This window comes from Pempheris klunzingeri, chromosome 23, assembly GCF_042242105.1.
Source record: "Pempheris klunzingeri isolate RE-2024b chromosome 23, fPemKlu1.hap1, whole genome shotgun sequence".
Classification (NCBI taxonomy): domain Eukaryota; kingdom Metazoa; phylum Chordata; class Actinopteri; order Acropomatiformes; family Pempheridae; genus Pempheris; species Pempheris klunzingeri.
The window spans coordinates 8,288,770-8,309,379 of record NC_092034.1 but is presented as its reverse complement, the minus strand read 5'-3'; the positions used below and the strand labels follow the sequence as shown (position 1 = coordinate 8,309,379).

The following is a 20,610-nucleotide window of genomic DNA, read 5'->3' as shown; positions in this document are numbered from 1 at the left end:
CATCTTGAGAAAAGTCTACACCCTCTATATATAAGCAAATAACACAATATAAATGTAGGAGCTGGATAGTTGTTTGGATCTAATGTAAGTATAAATAGCCGACCTCCTTGAACTCGACATTTATCAATATCATTTACTTTGGTAGTCATACATATAATATGATTGTTTATTCTTCAAACAAGTAATTAAACGAACAAAAACATTTAGTATTATATATAAATCTATAGAATAAGAAGCACAAAATAAACAAATCTTTATCTGTAATTGTACAAATATACAAATATGATGTATGTGACTACCCTCCAAGTTAAAATTAAGTTTAAACTAACCATAGTTGTGTACAGTAGTTCTTGATTGGCATATTTCCGATCTTCACGAACGCAGCAGTAGCGTTTGCTGATGTTGCGTTCAGTGTCGTCAGTCGAGCAGAGCGCTGCCTGATTGGACGATGCGATGCGATAAAAGCTGCCCCTCCCCCCGTCCAGTCCGTGGGAATCCCCAACAACAACAGCGTGCTCCGATTTACCCCAAAATATTGGGACTTTTTCGGCTGTTTTCGCTTCCCGTGCTGTCACCAGTGACTAATCTCGGACATCTGTAGCGGGACCTACCAGGTAACCGAGTGAGTGTTAAAACAAGGGAGCCGAGAGCCACTTTTTCAGTTTTAAAGAAAGTTTTGCGGCAGTTTAGCTAGCTCGGTCGGATTCCTGAACGTAGAGCAAACGTAATTAGCTAGTTATGCTAATGCTAAGCTAAACAACACGCGAAGGGCTGCGTGATGTAGCTATTTCTGAGACGACAACTCGTGAAAGAGTCGAAAGTTATTAGAGTCCACACAAAGTTTGGTGTATATTTAATTTATATTTGTCGAGTTATTGTGAAAGTGCCGACTCGGGGGCCGAGTTAAGCTAGCTTCATTCGGTTTGTTTGGGCCTCCAGTTTGAAAGAAAATGGACGGTGGCTAGCTAACGTTAGCTGGCTGGTTGGTTTTCATGCTGGTTGTTTGGGTATTTCAAACTTTGTATGTGTGAAATGTGGCTGTTTTTAGTAATATTTAGTTTTACTGAGTCGTAGTTACAAGCTAGCGTTAGTCAGCAGTTAATACTGCAGAAGGCCTCGTTACTTTTTTCAACTTTGCGAACCCGCGTTTCCTGTCTGCCAGCAGTCTGCGTTTATCTTTTGACATCTATTCATGTGCGAGACTTTAAAAAGGTGGAATTATCCAAAACTCGTTGTTCTTTGTCACTTTTCAATGTGTCCCACAAGACTTACCGTGACTTATTTTTCTTTTTATATTTTCTGTCTTTGCATAGATGAAACGGTTCATCATCCGTGCATTTAAGGAAGGAAACACATTATTGATAGTATAAAGATTGTTGTACTATGTGATTAGTACCGTACCTCATCAGTTTAACATAAGGTCTTACTTCCTGTTGATCCCTGCAGCCCTAGTGCATCTTGGCTCTTCCTCATTTTCTCCCAGCTGGGAAAGGAGAGAAATTAAGTGATGGAAGAGCAAGGTTTCGAGAGTCTGCCATTGAGCCAGGATTCCTTCAAGGAGCTGTGGGAGAGTGTGTAAGTTACATTTTCATAGTAGACTGCATTTTAAAATGTCAGTTTTTCTCCAGAATGAAAAGTCAACCAGTTTGTGCATGTTTGTTTTTGCAGAATAACTCCCTCCATCTCCACCATTTCAACGGTGACTGCCCCTAATGAAACATGGAGGAACAATGGACAAATGCTTATGCTGGTAAACATGCTTCTCTAGATACGAAGGTATCCTAAATCTGAATTTATGTATTTATGGAGGTAGACCAACTCTGTTTTCTCCTTTCAGGAGCTGACTAAGGTGTTTGATGAGGATCTGTTTGAGCTGCCCCAGGACCTGCCCGTTAAAGATGATGTTACTCCCCCGGCCTCCACCGTCCTGGTTACAACAGACTATCCGGGGGAGTATGGCTTCGAGCTCCGCTTTCAGCAGTCTGGCACAGCCAAGTCCGTCACTTCCACTGTAAGTAATACCAGGTTTAAGCTCTGTAACAATTCTTACTTATTTGTTGATTTCTTCTATCTTTTAAACTGATTGGTAAACGTGTAGCAGATAATTTCAGACTCTTTATGTATCAATAAACTGTCCTATCCAGTCAGAGGCAAGTTACTACCAACCTCAGAAACAGAAATATCTATTTACTGCACATACTGTAGCCTATAATTGTAAAAGAATTACACAGAATTTAAATGCTAGACCTTTTTAAATGTTAAAGTTCAGCAGGTCTTTCAGCAGAATATCCTGCAACCAAACATGGCAAGGACCAGTTCGCTTCTTCAGCCGCTCACCAGAGAACAAAAGGGAGCAGCTGCTCAGTTTTAAGGCGCCATTAACTGTTCAACTAAGTTTCTTCAATCCTTAGGGTCATTCTTATGTGATCTTTTATTTCACTAAATTAAACTTTACAGAGTTTTTGACATTTATGTTCGAAAATGTAAATATTTTACTGTAGTAAACTCGCCCAACTGTCTCTTTAGTTTAGTTTTAATCAGCCATAGAAATATTTGTAACATTGTAAACGTTTTTGAATAAACAGTTTAAAAGAAAAAAAAAAATCTTCTTACCTTAGCATCATGTTAAAATCCATTCTTTCATATCTTGTAGTACCATTCATGGGGAATCTTATTCATTGTGACGGTTCGCTAAATTTTAAAGTCTAGAGTCAGTCATTGCGTTTGACGAGCCAGTGGCATTAATGCTTCCACGGTGACTCACCCAGCTGCGCTCTGCTGTTGGCCACTTAAGTTAAAGTTAGGGTGGTCTGGCCAGAACCTCCCGCCCCCTGCAACTTGCGCTGTGGTCTGTGGGAAGGTGCAGGCTGGTTGTAAAGCACAGCTCTGACATGACGGGACATGTTCCCCCACTGTCTTCCTCCAGCACAGACAGGGTTAAAAATGGAAGAAAGCAACGTAACAAAGCCATTTTAAATACTTATTTGGGGAACTTAACATGTAGAGATTTTTTTGTGAGTTTGTTTTTAGAGAAGAAAGAATTTTATGAAAACTGAACAGTTTGAGTTTTTTTGCGCTTGTTTTTTTCTGAGACCGATCTCGGGCTTATGTGTGGCATTTGAGACCTCACATATGGACTCACAGCTCTGCTGCTTCACAGATAATAACGTGTAAGGCGTTCTCCCTGTGCTTTCTCTCAGTATTCGGAGCTCCTCAACAAGCTGTATTGCCAGTTGGCAAAGACCAGCCCGATTGAATTGCTAGTGGTCAAGGAGCCTCCTATGGGTGCCATCCTCAGGGCCACAGCGGTGTATAAGAAGACTGAGCACATGGCCGAAGTGGTCCGCAGATGTCCCCATCACCAGGCCGAGGACCGTAAGTAACCTTTTTAAAGAAAATATATACACACACACACACACAACTAACAAAAAGTTAGGGATATTTGGCTTTCAGGTGAAATTTCAGGATGAACCTAAAATGCATTCTAACCTTTCCAGGTGAACTTTTGAATGCACATGTCCAACTGTTCAGTGTTTCAGTACTTTTTGCACAAGTTGCTGTTCTCTAACAAGAAGCTTAACAGCAACATTCACAACAGGTTTGATCCATGAATCCACCAATACATTTCCTGCTTCAGTTAGAATTGGTATTTAAACAGTCCTCCTCATCGTGCTGTTCACATTCTGACATCATGAGACCAAGACGACACCTAACAGTTGATCAGCAGCACCTCAACACTGGAGGCTTCAAACAGGAAGTCCTCAGACGGAGGTGTTCACTGAGCTTAGAGGGTCACAGAGTGTCATCAGGAGGATGTAACAGTGATACAGAGACTGGAAGAGTCACAGAAAGGAGAGGAGTGGACGTCCTTTGGCCACATCCCAATTTATTGAGACACTGAAAAATTTTTGTTGTGGTATACCTACCACTGTTGTTAGATTTTCTTTCAATAAATTGTTTTAGATGAATAAAATTACCATTGCATGCTTCTACTTAAATGCCCTACTTTCATGATATTGTGGATTTAACAGATTTGATTAGATTTTTTTTTTCTAATCTGTTTCCCATTCAGCCGCGGAGCATCGCTGCCACCTGATCCGAGTGGAGGGCAGCCAGAGAGCTCAATATTTTGAAGACCAGGACACCAAGAGGCACAGTGTGACCGTCCCTTATGAGCCTCCACAGGTACAAATGCCCCGCTCGGTCTGTCTGAGGGGGGGAAGGCGTCTACTCTTTCTGCAGCACTTATATGTACCCATTTACATTTTCCTAATGTGTGACCTTCAGGCATTTTATGTGTGAGTATATTAACAGTTTAAAAAAAAAAAGCTGATTTTAGACACCCAGAATAGTTGATGGGGAGTTAAGTTAAATAAATTCATAGTGGTACATGTACTAATTAACACAATGGTGAGCCTGAAGTGGCTCCAGTGCACACAAACAAGCACAAGTGAATTTTCTGTGTGAAATTTGACAAAATGATATTGTCTGTAAAATCTTCCCTTAAGACGTCAACCAGTAGTGAATTATTTTTTTGTTTTTAACCTGTTTCAGCTGGGCTCAAAAATGTCAACCATCCTGCTGAGCTTCATGTGCAACAGTTCCTGCATGGGGGGCATGAACCGCAGACCCATCCTCACCATCCTGACCCTTGAGACTTCAGAGTAAGTCTTTCTATTGTTTTCTTTTTTTGCATCTTCTGGGTAGAGAGAAGAGGCTAAATGGAGGACGAGGGGTGACCTCTATCTGTCTTATGTGTGTGTTATTGTTAAGACTGTCCCAGTTAAGTCATGCACCACCTTTTCCTGTTGAAGCTTGATTTATTTGTGTGGCGTAGAAAAATATTTTGACACTTGCTACTTTTCATCGTCATCTTCCCAGGGGACTTGTTTTGGGCCGAAGGTGCTTTGAGGTGCGAGTCTGTGCATGTCCAGGCAGGGACCGCAAAACTGAGGAAGAAAATAGCACCAAGACACAGATGGGCACCAAACAAACTAAGAAACGAAGTATGTTTTTGTGATCTTACATTTCAATTGCCACCCCTGCTTACTGCTCCCATGCTGACCTCCCTTTTGTTTCTTTAGAGAGCGCCCCGGCTCCTGCCTCAACTTCGGTGAAGAAGTCCAAGTCGGCCTCAAGTGCAGAGGAGGAGGACAAGGAAGTGTATGTCCTGCATGTAAGTAAAGATGAATACTTTTTATATAGTTGGACATCTTTATAAAAATGTCCAAGCCGCTTGATTAATTTCCCTTTGATCTCTCCTGCAGGTTCGAGGTCGCGAGAGGTATGAAATGTTGAAGAAGATCAATGATGGTCAGGAGTTGCTGGACAAAGAAAAGTAAGAAGTGCATCCTTTTATTTGGGGGAAAAATGACTTCAACCACGTCCAGTGGATAGAACTAATGACTTAATTCTTCAAGAACATGTCAACATTGCCCACACATTTATGCCTTTTACTGTCATTAGCTTGGCTGCAGATTGAGACTTTAAACGCACATTGACTGACTGGATTCTAGCGCAGACTTCTGTGTGTTGTACAGAACACCTGACACTAGAGGTCACTGTGCAATATTTGTTAAACTTGCTGCACACACAAGTCAACTGAGGTGTTGGACACATTTCTATTGCATACTGTATAGCTCTGCGATATCTCAGGACTATCTCTGGATATTTTTCTCCATGTATAGTGTAAAGTAGACAATTTTAACATAAACGAACTAATAAGTCATGGAGAACTGCACTCTGTTTAAGAGACGTGGATCATGTATTCCAAGTTTCAATGGACTTTTGAATCCAGATGCAGTTTGAACGATTTCAAACACGACCTATTGCTACAAAGTAGTGTTTACACGTCCCAACTTTGTATCAGGTTTTGGAGTGAAAAGAAATAACGTCAGTGAAAATGTTTAAGAAAAATATCTACCAGGCCGTTTTTCCACCAAATGTTGCTCCACAAAAAGATTTGATTAATTAATGACGTGAACACTGTTAAAAGTAATTTTCCATGACACTCAGTGGGTTTGTGCTGCTTTCTCTCCACAGTAAAACTAAAAGCAAGATGTCCATGAAACTGGATGTTCCTCTGCCTTCCAGTGGAAAAAGAGTCCTGCTTAAAGAAGAGAGGAGTGACAGTGACTAAAAGCTTTTGTGTTTGTCCCTCCAGGCCAGCAGGTTTATTTCAGGTTTTTATTTGAAAATCACGTCAACTGTACTGCCTGACTTTTTTTTTTTTACTGTAGTGTCATACTGTTCCTCACTGCAAATAATAAAGTTTGAAAAAGTTATTGCAGAGGAGAGCAGTTCATACTGTAAGCAGCTCTGCCTCCTTCCCAATGCCATAATTGCATTTAAAGGTCCAGTGAAATGGCTTTGATGGCTTTTTGTATTTCATCAGTTAACCTTGGCAGGGATATTCATTTGACTTTTAATGATTCCATTTTTAAAGACTTATTGTCATTTCTAATGTATTAGTTTAGTTGATGAGAACTTGTTTTTTTTTTTTATATTTTTAATGTCAAAAAGTAATTATGATCTTAATTGGCAAAATAACTTTGTTCAAATTTAGTTGTAATAAAGGCAGATGTGATCGCAAAGGAGCAAAATTTGAATACGAGTCACTGCCATTCGTTTGAAAAAGGTGCCAAGTCGGTCTTGTAAAACTTGACTGCATGTTTACCTCCGTTGTAACGTTGCTGTATTACTGTCCCACAGCCCACAAATATTTAGACCTTTACATCCTGTCCTTTTTTCAGTGTCTGTATGGTGAAGGTCCATCAGCTCTGATTAGATATAAAATTATTAAAAGACCAGGACCAAATGAGATTAGGGCCAGGTTGAAGAATGGGACCCTTTTTTTTTTTTTTTTTTTTTTTTTCTTTCTTGTTTTATAATCACGAGGAGCTGTATGTGGATTTTAGCTGTTCATTTGCAAAGACTTGAATGTTGGTGTCAGCGTTGCCTCCTCTTAAATGGTGGGGGAATCTGCTCATCACTTCTGTGGAAATTAACACTAGATTTGGTAGATGAGGGGCTGGCTGGATCACCCCAAACAAAAATCACCTGTTAGTATTCGTTACGTTTCTATGCAGCAGAGAGCAGCAACTGTTGGTGGAAGAAAAGTGTTATGAGAGGAGAGAACGGACGAATCTGTCTCTTCATTTCCTGTAAAAACATGAAGCTCTTTCTACGACATTTGGCAACGCAGTATAGACACCTCATTAGAATCATCATGAGGACGTGGGGGGTCAAGCCACTGAATACTACTGCCCATCTAAACTAATTAAACTCTACTTTCTGTATTTGGCTCCCCTCTCACATATGATGCAGTTTGTCTCTGAATCAGCACTTGGGTTTGATGCGAACAATTTTGTAACCACTTTTTGTTTTTACGCTGCAGAAAAAAATCCTTTATTTAGAGGCATTCTTTCTTTTTTTTTCTGTATCATGTATTATTTTGGGAACTTAGTTTTGTATCAGAGGTTTTATGTTTCTATTTTTCATTGTTTTTTCATGGCTTTTGTACTAATTTTCACTTTGTAACTCGAGCTTCAAGCCAAAATAAATGTGGAAAGTAAAACGGTCTTCTGGTATTCTGTTTGACAGCTACACAGTTGATTTCATTTAACGTCACTGCCTTTTATTTTCTGTCAGTACTTTGCATGTTTGGTGGAAGGATGCAAAACCAGGAGCATGTGGAGGTTCACTCATCTGAACGGGCCTTTGTGCTGCCAGTCAAATGTGCTGCTTATGACCTGTTGATCTTTCCTGTTGGTGTAACAGGTGTGGCTTATATCAACCTTTTGTGGATGAGATCATCCCCCTCTGTTCAGAGTCAAAGGATGCATCTGTAGCCTAAGTAAGTACTGAGAACAAAACAGTATTACTTTAACTAAATATAGATTAAATGTGTTTATTTTATTTTACAATATTTCACAAAGCTGCTGTTCATCGAGGATCCACAGGAAGCTCAACATGGGAAAACTCTCTCTCAAGGATGAAGTGCGAATTCTAACTATTTGTGGTGAGTATTGTCCTCTCGGTGGTATTCAAATGTAACCTGTATGCAGCATTATTAGAGATGAAGTTAAAGAGTTTAAACTACTGCTACTAATTGTTCATCAGTCTGTTGATAAATTATCCCACGTACATTTTACAGTGATCTAAAACTCAGATTCTTCAGACAGCTGACAGTCTGATGTTTTTGCTTGGTAAAAGAGCTGATATTTTCTGTCCTTGAACACGTTTTCAATGTAAAAATTGAATATTTTCATTTAATGGTTATTGGTTCCAAAATATGGCTGCCAATTCTTAAAAACCAAACAATTCTGCACTAAAGTTACTATGGTGTGTTTTTATATTTTTTTTTCTCATTGTCTTGTAAATATTTCTATTTTGTATTTTATGTTTCTTGATCATGCACCCATGTACTAAAGCATTTGTGCATAGAGATGCATTAATCCAAACATTCTTTCATCCAGCCTCTGAAATGTACATGAAGGATTTCCTATCTTTCATTTTTATGTGATAATAAATTGAATCTCTTTTGATTTAGGTGAGTGGTTTGTACAGAACACCCATTTTAAAGAAGGTTCTATGAAATTATCTTATTTTCACTTCTTTTTTAAAAATATTTTTTAAACTTAATTTTAAAAAAATGAATGAAAGTAATTGCTATATCTAAATCGGAACTGTTCTCAATTGTGGACTGATCTGCTTGATAAGATCAGTCTTGGCCCAGGTAGTGATCTGTCAGACTGGATCAGTGCATCCCTACTTGAAAGCCGATCCAGACAAATGAACTTTCTTTGCTCCCGTCTGCATGTTTCCCCTCAGCTCTGATGTTGATGTACAGCGCTGCAGAGCAGGAGTACTTCCCTCAAACCACAGATCTCACCTGGAATGAGGCCAGGAACCACTGCCAGGTACAACATGAACCTTGGTTTTACCTCTGTAAAACAGGCGGCCGGGCTGTGTGTCAATACTGGGAATAAATACTTTTAATTACAAAGGCACGCTTGTTTGAAGCAGCATTTAAATATTGAATTGCCAAATTAAAACTGTAATTGTGTTCAGAGTTGGTTATTAGTAGATTTACCTCAACAGTGCATTCACATAACAGCTGTTCGTTTATTAATATTTATCTGATAGTGATGTTAAGTTGTCACAAGTACAGTAGATCCTCATTAACCCTGACTGATATCCTCATAATGACCATTGAGTTGTACTTCTGATATCTTGTATCATTTTCCACTTCGCCCCAGCATGTAGATATTAATAGATACAAAAAAAATTTATATCAAAGTGTGAAGAGCCCGGCTCATACCAGCCTTTCACGTCTCGTCAGGTCTGTTACAAGGACCTGGTGACACTGACTCCTGAAAACATCCGAAACATCACCCTGAAACTCACCTCTGACCACTGGGTCGGCCTCCGCAAGAACTTCACCAGCAACTCCAGCATGTCCTGGTCACACTGGGCCAACGGGGATCCCCTCACCTTCCAGAACTGGTACCCTGGTTGGCCCGTGTTCAAATCCTCCATCCCAAAAAGGTACTGCTGCAGCTGCTCCTGCACCTGCTCAGCAGAGACGACTCCGTGGATGCCAACCTCCACCAGATCCACAGACTTTACAACCCAAAACGTGACAGACATAAGCAGCTTCTCTGACGCATACCAAAATATGACATCAATTATCGCAAGCGGGCAACCCACCACCCAAAATGTGACGCCAGTTATAGCAAGCGGGCAACCCACCACCCAAAATATGGCATCATTTATCGCAAGCGGGCAACCCACCACCCAAAATGTGACGCCAGTTATCGCAAGCGGGCAACCCACCACCCAAAATATGGCATCATTTATCGCAAGCGGGCAACCCACCACGCAAAATGTGACGCCAGTTATCACAAGCGGGCAACCCACCACCCAAAATATGACATCAATTATCACAAGCGGGCAACCCACCACCCAAAATGTGACGCCAGCTATCACAAGCGGGCAACCCACCACCCAAAATGTGACGCCAGTTATAGCAAGCGGGCAACCCACCACCCAAAATGTGACATCACTTATCGCAAGTGGGCAACCCACCACCCAAAATGTGACGCCAGTTATCGCAAGCGGGCAACCCACCACCCAAAATATGACATCAATTATCACAAGCGGGCAACCCACCACCCAAAATATGACATCAATTATCGCAAGCGGGCAACCCACCACCCAAAATGTGACGCCAGTTATAGCAAGCGGGCAACCCACCACCCAAAATATGGCATCATTTATCGCAAGCGGGCAACCCACCACCCAAAATGTGACGCCAGTTATCGCAAGCGGGCAACCCACCACCCAAAATATGACATCACTTATCGCAAGCGGGCAACCCACCACCCAAAATGTGACGCCAGTTATCACAAGCGGGCAACCCACCACCCAAATGACACGTTCCAGGGAATGGAGAGACACCTCAACCCAAAGCACGCCAGTGTTCACCACAGCTAGAGGAGATGTAATAGCAGAATGCGTGCAATCACCCATGCTGCCACCCGAAGTCCCAGAGACCCATGAGAACTACATTGAGGACTCTTGTGTGGCCATGCTCAGGTTTGGGGCTTGGGTTGAAAAGAACTGCTCAGAGCTTCTGCCCTCCATATGTTATGATGGTAGGACTCATTTAAAGCCTCATTGTTGCCTCTATGATTTCGGATCTCTCAAAATCTAAAAATAACTACTACACCTGTGTCAGGATCCAAACAGTAGCTTCTATTTAAATCAAATATCCACTTAGTTTCGTTTTTTTTGGCTGTAAACATTTAAGTACTTGAAAATACAGAAAGACGTACAGAAAGTGTGTCACAGCCAATGACACAGCCCAGTCATTGGCTATGGTGAAATTATTTGGAGTAAAGCAGCCATCCTCCTGTGAGTTGCATCAGAGTTGTTGAAAACATTTTATTTTAGAGGCTAAAAGTTAAATTAGAAAAATGATTTAACTTTGAGAGTTTTTTTTTTTATCATGTCTAGTTTCTAACTACAGTTTTTAGTTTTTCTGCTTAAATGTCCCATTATATTTACTGCAGTGGCATCACTTCCGCTTCGAAACATTTACAACAACCTGTGTAATTTTAAAAGTAAATCATTAAAGAAATTACTCTCATATCAATACAGCAAACAATAAAGAAATAACCGGAAAGCTTGCTCAGCTCGACATCATTAAAAGCCTACAGGGAACGGCGGAGGTGGCAATGTCCATGCAGGTGCAGGTCTGCAACAGTTTGCACAGAAACTTGTAAAATTTGATTTTGTGGGCTCTTATGAATGCTTGCAAAAACATTTTTGGAAAGGTCAGTAGGTTTCCATCTGATGAAATGCAGCTTTGACCAATGAAATACTTTGTTCCAACTGATGTCAAACCTCCAGGTGTGACAGGTAGCTTGCTGCCAAAATGAAAGGACGTGAGGGGAGAAAGGAGCTCTCAAATTTTGACTCAAAGCCAAAGAAAAGCATAGTAGTTTTCCTTCTTTGGGACATTATTAATTATTATGTGAGATCTTATGCATCCTTACTGGATTGGACTAAGAGTCAAAGGTCTACATAGTGTAAATATTTATTATTACAATATATATTTTTCTACTGTTGCTTATTTTTCTATGTGCTGCTGTAACATGTGAATTCCATCTAATCTTATCTTATTTGTGTCTGAATTATACACCCCATTTTTGTGTATTTGACAATCATCTTATTTCCACCTGCAGACCGTTTCTCTGGCAAAGTCATCATGACCCAGGTGACTTCCGTGAGCGCCAACATCACATGGCTACCTGGGCCTAATAACACCAGCCATTACCGTGTGGTGGTGAACAAAACAGTGGAGGAGAATGTGACTGATCTCACCTACGGCCTCGTAGGCCTGACAGCAGGTGCCCACTACTCCGTCCAGGTGTTCCCTGTGAAGTGTATGAGAGACCTCAACCCGCAGGAGATCTCTTTCTACACCAGTGAGTTTTTGTGAAATCCGTCATTTAGACCCGTTAACACCCATCACATCCGTATTCCACGCAAATACTAATGAGAAAGGGGGTCAGAGCCTTTAATAATGCTCCTGGAACAAAATGAACAAACATTTCTTCACTGCTGTTGTTTATCTATACTGTTGGTAACGTGGTAATGTGAATTGTTATTGGAGAAATTAATGTATATGTTTTTGCTGAAAAGCATCAAAAAGAAGGAAAGATGATAGATGTGTATGCACTTTAACGCCACTGAATTCAGGTTGTGTCATCGCAAATGTTTTAGTGTTATACAATAAGACAAAAACGCTCAAAATGGGTTTTTATAGCAGTTGGCATACAAACAATTAACAAAGGGACACTTGGAAAATGTATTTTATTATTTCACTGTGTCTTTAACTAACCTGATATGGCTAAAAGTCAACAACAACAAATAATATACTGACTTTTTAAAAGATATAAATGAATGTTAACCCATTTTCATCCAGATTTTATACTTCTGTGGATCCAAAACTTCAAAGTAACGCACACTGTTTTCATAATCCAGTTCGCAGGCAGACTATTTTTAAATCCAATTACCACCCAGGTGTTGCGATTTGAAATATACACTGATAAATTAATTTAAAGATTGAAAAACCAGATTGATACAGATTGATAACCCTGATTATATATTATCATGTTTTCTTTTAGCACCAAACAAAGTGGAAAACCTCACAGTGACCAATGTGACGGAGAACATGATCTCCCTGAGGTGGAACAAACCAGATGGAAGCGTGGATTTCTATCTCGTTGATGTTCAGGGTGTTGAGAGTAAAATTAAGACTGAGAGCAAAGAGATCGATGATTTGATACCTGGACGCCTTTACACGATCTCTGTCCTGTCAGGAGTCGGGGAATCCACACGGAGTGAAGAATCCAACATCACACGATACACCAGTGAGTTAATATCGCATAAAGCCATACACGCATAAAAGGATTATAAAGTTTGTGGCAGGACTGATGACGCTTTGTGTTACAGCTTATGCACTTTTCTCCACAGACTTTTTTACATTTTACATGTGCTTTTTACTCTGTATTTAGTAGAGACATTTAACGGGGAGTACGCTGTAGCCGGTCATTTCTTGCTTAAATAATATCAAATTCAAATCAGCGGAGATAAATATGAGCCAAATTTGACAACCTGTGAAGTTAGTGAACAGAGTGTGTTTGTGTCATATTTATCTGTCTGTTCTCTATGTCAGAGCCCGGCAAAGTGTCCAACCTCATAGTGTCTAACAATACCAAAGACACACTGCTGCTTACCTGGACACCACCCACTGGATACACCACGGGGTACTGGGTGGAGGCTATGAATAACAGCAACGAGTATGTATTTGTAGATAGATAGATAGATAGATAGATAGATAGATAGCTCAAGTTGTTGCTCCTAAATATAACTTCACAGAGCTGCTGATGTGACTCTAGATTCAATGCAAAGAAACCTCTTAGAGGATATAAATAAATGTAACGCTCTCTAAAAACTCTGCTATTGTTTGTTTGAGAACTGACTTGAACTTTGCAAAGACCAGCCAATTCATCAGTCTCATTTTTATGAACTTTCAAAAAAGATGTGCAACAGGGCATGCTAGAAGGCTCTGGTATCAGTTTTTGATACCATTGCACCTGAAAATGTAAAGAGCAATCAGAAAGCACCGTGGAGAAACAGCCCTGCTGTCACAAGTCAGAAAGGTGAACACAGGAAAGCTCAGTAGTGCAAATACACTGTCTTCACTGATTTTGTTCCAGTTTTATTGCTTATTTTATTTCAATTTCAAAATGCAAAAATAATGCCCAAGTGCACCGTGGTAGCTCACCTGGTAGGGCGCATCTAATAAAGCATAAAAGCTTAGAAAAACACCTAAGTTGTACTAAACTGATAATATCTTTTTTTTCTAACTTAGAGATGAACAGTTGTCTCTACCAGCAGGAATGTGAATCAGCTAACTGTTTCTCTTCCTAACAGCATATTGTATAATGAAATGGTGACTCATACATCAGTGACAGTAACAGATCTGCCGGTGGGCACAGAGATAACCCTCAGTGTGACGGCACTGGCCAACGACACTCTGAAGGGAGACACAGTGACAGTTGTCAGCTACACTGGTAACTCCATGATTCACAGAAATACAAGAAAAACTGTCCTGTGGCGTTGAATGTCACTAATCTGATTCTGTGACTCCTACATAGCTCCTGAACCAATTTCAAACCTGATTTTGGTCACAAAACATAACTCCCTGACTGCCCAGTGGGACTCTGTGGGAAATCAGAATTTCACAGTCCACCTCAAGCTTCATAATGAGCTTGTAGGAAATTGCAATGTAACCAATACTACGAAGCAGTTTGACGGACTGAAGACGGCATCCAAGTACACAGTGATAGTCTTCAGCGTTAGCGGAAATCACAGAAGCCAGGAAAAGCAAGAGTCCGCATTCACCCGTGAGTAACTTTGACCCCTGTTGTATTTTCCCTCTTTGTGTGTTTTGAGTTTAATCCTTGAGCTTTCTGGTCCTGGTCCTGGTCCTGGTTCTGGTCCTGTGGTTCCTGTGGTTACAAAAAGTATTATTTAATACTACAGCAAGCAGTCCTCGAGCAGTTAGAAATACAACAGCAGGTGTACGTGTTTACAGTGCAGCCAAACAAACCCAGGTTGTTTTAACAAAGAAGTTGGACTGTGCTGAGAGTTGTTGAGAGAATGAAGAGTGTTTGGTTACATGAAAATCTTCAAAGGATTATTACTTTGATTGTCGTTGTCACTATATTACCAGATCGAAAATACTAAACACTAAAAATCTTTTTCTGATAAATCACTGCTCTTTTTTCCCCTCTCTTCCCATTTTTTCAGTGCCACTGAGTCCAACTAATGTCAAAGTCAATTACTCGAACTCAAGCCAAATCAGTCTCGAGTGGGGTGCTCCTGACAACATAGAAAATGCTTCATACCTTGTCAACATGAGCTCCAGCTTCTGGAACCAAAGCTGGTCTGTCCCTGTGTCCAACCAAAAAACACACAGGTTTAATGATTTGATTTCAGGGACCAATTACACGCTTAGTGTGCAAACAATGGCGGGCGAATTGTTAAGTGAGCCGGTCAATGTATCACATTTTACAGGTGAGACTCTCTGACCTAAAAGACCACACTGGTTGTTTTGCATGCTCTAGCTTATTAGCAACAAACTGTGTATACTGTACATCTTACATTTTCCTAAATATATCATAGAGTTTGGTGGTTATTCGTTGAAAAGGTCGCAGTTTAATTGATTTTCGATACATGACTAAATGATGATATTTAGACAAAATTATAGATAAATTGACACAATGCCTCTGCTAGGTAGGTCATGCTGGTGTTGACTGAAATGACTCTTTCATAATAAAGGCTCCTTTCACACCACCTAAATTCAGTTTTGTTAGGGTCCAGGTTGACGAAATTATATTGGTAGGATTTAACATTTTATTGTTATATACAGCTGGGAAGTGGTGACAAAAATGTGGTATAAATGTCAACAAATTGGATTATCGTCCAGATAATCACAGGCTTTTTGTCCCATATGAAAACCAGTTTTTCGGACAGTGTTGGCCTGGTTGTCTAGTCTGCACCAGACTTTGATACCAGCATAAACAGAGTTGTATGAACCAAACCTAAGAGATTAGGCGTGAAAGCATCTAAAGAAATCAATATAAATATACAGTATATGTTGTGTTTTTAATGACCAGCAGTAATGTAAACAGTATTTTATTAGTTGTTAATGGCTAAAAATGCCAATATAACTGGTAACATAGGGGATGAAACAAGTTGAGAGTAATTTGCCAACAGTTTGTCAGTGTGCAGCGGACATGGTGTATTCCTCCACATGCACATCTTATAGCATGAATGAGTGTGTGCTTGTTCTTGTTCTTGCTTCCTCTTTAAACAGTCTGTTTGTTACCCAGATGCACGCAAAGTGGAAATTGGTCTGTCTATGTTGTGCTCGTCGGCAGAATCTCTCTTCTGTGACATGAACAGCACAAGGCATGAAGTATTTCAGAAGGTACGTCAGTCACCCCACAAAAACAAACACAGGGTTTGGGAGATAAACTTACCAAGCTCTCCTCTCCTCTCCTCTCCTCTCCTCTCCTCTCCTCTCCTCTCCTCTCCTCTCCTCTCCTCTCCTCTCCTCTCCTCTCCTCACACACTATATATACATACGTTATATTAAACTCTACTGTATGTCCATTCACACCTTGCTTTATTTTCATGTGTGTGTGTGATTTGTTGCAGTTGAACGAACATTTCAACAACCTGTTGCAGGACCATGTTTTCTGGGAACTCAAGAAGGAGCAAACTGACAACTAAGGAACACGAGAACCGTGGTGTTTTATTTTTTAAAGTTAGTAGTTTTTGTGCTGTACTGCTGCTTGAGTAATCAACTATTAAACCACTAGGTCTGATATTTGCTCACAAGAATTAAGAGTATGTAGTTTTGTCTTTTAGTTTTGTCTTTAAATCCAGAAATGTAATGAGCTTATTCATTAAAAAATAGTTTATAACACTATATTATGATTTATACTTTTGCTGCTTTCCTCTTGTTTTATAATGTATTGTATAAAAATTTGACTTAGTCCAAATTGAGACAAAGGTATGGGATAATAAATTTAAAATGTAACTTACCAAGTCAAAATATAGAAGACAGATAGTCAAAATGTTTGTTCCATATGAGCTTTTTAGTGTTTATCATGTTTAGCTTTTATCAGTTTTCTAAATGGGCTTCCAGATGTCTGTGTCTTGTGTTAATAAATGTAAAAAAAATATTTTGTTCCAGCTCAATAGAGGTTTCCAACTGACTACACATCACATCACAGCAACTCTAAGTCCTCACTGTAAAGAATATATTGAGCTAATGACAACATTTGTGTAAGTGATGCTCGAGCTTTACTGCTTCCTCTGCGCCCTTGTTGGAAATAAGACAACATTTAGTATCAGCTATGGCAGAATAATTGACCTAAGGTAAATAATAGTAGTCTACACTCCTCCCTTTTCTTCTTTATTCCTCAAACTTCACCTTTGCATTGCCTAACAGGTAATAGTAGCAGGTTCAACAATATTTAACAGCAGAAAGCAACAAAAACTAGTGAATTCGGTCACCTATGAAAAATAACTGACTATGAAATTCAGTTTCAGAGATCAATAAATATAAATTTCTGCACCTTTTATCAACCACAGACAAACTTGATTACAGACTAAAGTGAGAATCACCTTGACCTGATGGCTTTGCTTGATAATGAGAACAGAAAAATGTGAAAAAAATAGATAAGCAGCAGATAGAGCACACTGATAAAGCTCTTTTCTGAGGTTCAGGTTTGGGCTGTACGCCTGCACATATAACACCTCAAGGTGCTGAGAGGGTGCTGTTATAAATAAAGACTGCACATACACATATACGCATATGTAAGCTGACGGTACCCTGCGTGCCCCACCAGCTTCCTCTGCTAAACGTCAGTACCTTATTTTTGAACTTTCATGTTGAAGAGAATGGCTGTCATATGAGGAAGGGGCAGCGTGAAACGTGTGAAAATGAGAAGATGTGACGAGTCTGAGGAAAATATGAGCGAACAGGCATGTGGGACAGTTGAAGTAAGAGGACAAAGAGCATCAAACGGCTGCATGGATTTAAGAAACCAGGAGGAGGGTGCTGAGAGGGAAACACCTGCAGGTTAGTTAAAAATGATTGCATTAAACTATTGTAAATAAACTTTTGACCACCCGACGTCGCAGTCACAGGCTGAACAACGACAAGCAAACCTGCAGTTTTTCCTGGTTTCAAAGTCCTCGCTTGCTTTTCCGCTCAGTAGAAAGTGTCACAGTTTTACCTTAATAAGTGTCAGAGGTCAAAAGGGGAAAGACTGTATACAAAAGAGTCATGATATGAAAAGTACAATACTTAAGTGGTTGTGTGGATTCCTCCTTTATTAAACCATTGGTTAACATTTTAACTGATTTTACAGGATTTAATGCACAATAACCATGAGAAAGTACCATGGCGATGCAGAAAATGATCATTTAAAAAAATGCCATGATGCTTTTGCTTTAGTTTCGTCTTTGTCGACTTTTTTTTTTTCATCACCACAGATGCAGGATGCTGTCCAACATGTCAATGGACAGCTTGTGGGGCTGCTGCTGTGGCAACAATAATGCTGGTCATGGGACTTGTTTTATGTTTGGTGTTATTTGGTGAGCATAGAGATAATAATTATAAGGTCATACATAATATTTATGTGTGTGTGTGTGTGTGTGTGTGTGTGTGTGTGTACACATTATCTTTAACCATATAATTTACAGTACAAGTACCTCCACACTGTTCATGATACAGGACCTTTAAAGTAACTCTGGCTATGTCCACGCTTTTCTTCTTGAAATTACAAGCCATCATGAAAGTACCTGTGGTGATTAAGTCAAACTCACATCAGGTTATGGTCATTTTCTTTGTATAACTACATTTGTCAGTCACTGGAAAAGCAGCTCCAGGAGTTGATCAGACATTCAGGACTTCAGGAAAGGACCTGAGGGAGCAACTGCAGCAGTGTCGAAGAGAGCGCAGAGATCTAAACCGGATGCTCCACAAAGTCACTCAGGGTGATTTTTTTAAAGCAGTTTTTGAAACAAACATCCTGCAAATGTGAAAGTCAAAACATCTGTTAAAACAAAGGACGTGTGGGGGTGACTGTACCTGCATTAGTGTTTGTATCCTGGTGTGTGTGTAGGCTCCAGGTGCAGTGTGTGTCCAGGCGGCTGGCTGTGGTGGAGGGGTCACTGCTACTTCTTTTCAGTGGGTCTGCAGGAACATCTTCGCTGGAATGAGAGCGCCGAGTTCTGCCAGCGACACAACAGCAGCCTGGCTGTCATCACTGACTCTGCAGAGATGGTAACTTTGATGCACTTTTCTAAAAAAATAAAAAAAAACAGCATGTGGGAAGCTCTGGAGCTGTAGGTAACACCACCTTAGTAGAGTTCAAGGCTAATCAAGAGAGCTTTTAACAGCATGAGCTCTTTTCTAAACTCACCATCCTACCACTAAACATGGATTTTTAACTAATGAGTGCCTTGAAGTCATTGCATCATTAAAAGGTGTAATCCCTTTATTGATTTTTTGTTAAAAGTCCTATTAAGCAGTGTCCCATCATACAGTGAACGTGCAGTGAAACCATGGCTCTCTTGATGTTGAACACAACTCTGAAGTCAAGTCAGTTCAAAAATCCACAGATTAACAAGTTTCATGGTACCAGACACAAAACATCAGGTGGCATTTCAGTCCCAAAAATAGATCTTAAATTCTCTACTTGTTTGCTCCCCTTAAGGAATTTATCCAAGGTGTGATGGAGACTTTCCCTCGGTTTCCCTTCCTGTGGGTGGGACTGACCGACGCCAAGCAGGAGGGTCAGTGGCTGTGGTGCGATGGGACGGACATCCAGCACTACATGCCGTAAGTCTACGTCATCTGGCACGGATTTGACAGGACAAACCATTTTTCAAATGCAGGATTAAAGATTAGAAACGCCTCAGTACCGAGGACAAATAGGAGGACAATGTATGTGAATACTCTGTAGATCAGCATTTATGGAAAGAAAATTTCTGCTCACATATATGACTTTGTGTTTCCTGGTAATGCTCTTGATTTATTTGTAGATATTTAAGATATTACTCACAGCAAGGAAGGTGAATTATCACCCTGCTTTCCTCACTGAATCTACTCTAACCAGCTTTAAAACAGCATCGTGGTAGAATGCACATTGCTTTGGCCGCTCGATGTTCAAAACATGCTTATTTAATTCAGCAAGTGCTCAATAAATGCAAATACGGGCTTGTGACCCAATAATCTTTGTGAGACAGAAAAAAATGTTTGTATCCCATTTTAGTTCAGGAGACTTATGCTTGTGAATACAAAATTATGTGTCGATAAAAGAGAGAGAATGAGAACCTATGAAATAAAGAAAAGAAGAAAGAGAACTACTAGAATAAAAACTGGAAATAGAGACTAAGAGTAGGGCAAATAATCTTTAATATGGATTAAATACACACTATACAATAACAGTAATGCCTAGTTATATACTTTAGTAGCTCAAATTGAGTATATATAGTAGATAGAAAGCACATTTTAACTGTTTTATTACAATTATATAGCACATATATACACACATATACATATTTACATTGTATACATATACATACAACTTCAATCTGTCTATTCAATCTATCTCCATTTAAGCATTTCATACATTAACCTCCACTAACTCCAAATATGTTGATACAGGTTAGTTTTATTTAGGTGTGTGTGTGTGTGTGCATGTTTCGAAGGCTGACGGTGGAGTGGGATGCTGATCACAGGGACTGTGCAGATCTGAGGGGAGGTGGGAGTTTCTTTGCTGCCAGCTGTGAGGCTTATGGACCCTGGGCTTGTAAGAGAGACTCCTGACAGGCAGCACACACATCTACACACATTTTATAATTCTTTACGTACAATGTGCTGGAAAAAGTATTTTTCTGTATATCAAATCTTTTGATTTGTCATGCAAAGTGACAGAAATGTTTGTCCAA

The 20,610-nt window shown here is 39.9% G+C and overlaps 4 protein-coding genes across 5 annotated transcripts; all 4 read left to right on the top strand.

Moving 5' to 3' along the window:
• Window positions 1–490: 490 nt before the first annotated feature.
• Window positions 491–6,497, top strand: tp53 (tumor protein p53). 2 transcript variants are annotated; one of them, XM_070854610.1, is made up of 11 exons: window positions 491–614; window positions 1,447–1,575; window positions 1,669–1,750; window positions 1,841–2,011; window positions 3,201–3,375; window positions 4,073–4,185; window positions 4,555–4,664; window positions 4,882–5,006; window positions 5,085–5,176; window positions 5,268–5,338; window positions 6,043–6,497. In XM_070854610.1, exons 2-11 carry the CDS (start codon window positions 1,508–1,510, stop codon window positions 6,137–6,139), a joined length of 1,104 nt encoding a protein of 367 aa, XP_070710711.1. In that variant the 5' UTR covers window positions 491–614; window positions 1,447–1,507; the 3' UTR covers window positions 6,140–6,497. The 2 variants fall into 2 exon arrangements, with proteins under 2 accessions (XP_070710711.1, XP_070710710.1); XM_070854609.1 differs by having other exon boundaries at window positions 1,838–2,011.
• Window positions 6,498–7,963: 1,466 nt separating this feature from the next.
• Window positions 7,964–13,392, top strand: LOC139223244 (uncharacterized). The gene is made up of 6 exons (XM_070855221.1): window positions 7,964–8,020; window positions 8,833–8,921; window positions 9,344–10,658; window positions 11,751–11,993; window positions 12,696–12,941; window positions 13,247–13,392. Exons 1-6 carry the CDS (start codon window positions 7,972–7,974, stop codon window positions 13,390–13,392), a joined length of 2,088 nt encoding a protein of 695 aa, XP_070711322.1. The 5' UTR covers window positions 7,964–7,971.
• Window positions 13,393–14,008: 616 nt separating this feature from the next.
• Window positions 14,009–16,785, top strand: LOC139223077 (receptor-type tyrosine-protein phosphatase H-like). The gene is made up of 5 exons (XM_070855002.1): window positions 14,009–14,147; window positions 14,232–14,480; window positions 14,887–15,153; window positions 15,972–16,069; window positions 16,300–16,785. Exons 1-5 carry the CDS (start codon window positions 14,024–14,026, stop codon window positions 16,372–16,374), a joined length of 813 nt encoding a protein of 270 aa, XP_070711103.1. The 5' UTR covers window positions 14,009–14,023; the 3' UTR covers window positions 16,375–16,785.
• Window positions 16,786–18,209: 1,424 nt separating this feature from the next.
• On the top strand, window positions 18,210–20,606 carry LOC139223122 (CD209 antigen-like protein C). Its single transcript, XM_070855085.1, has 5 exons — window positions 18,210–18,249; window positions 18,523–18,651; window positions 18,780–18,940; window positions 19,374–19,498; window positions 20,371–20,606. The coding sequence occupies exons 1-5, from the start codon at window positions 18,210–18,212 to the stop codon at window positions 20,486–20,488; spliced, it is 573 nt and encodes a 190-aa protein (XP_070711186.1). The 3' UTR covers window positions 20,489–20,606.
• The last annotated feature ends 4 nt before the right edge of the window (window positions 20,607–20,610 follow it).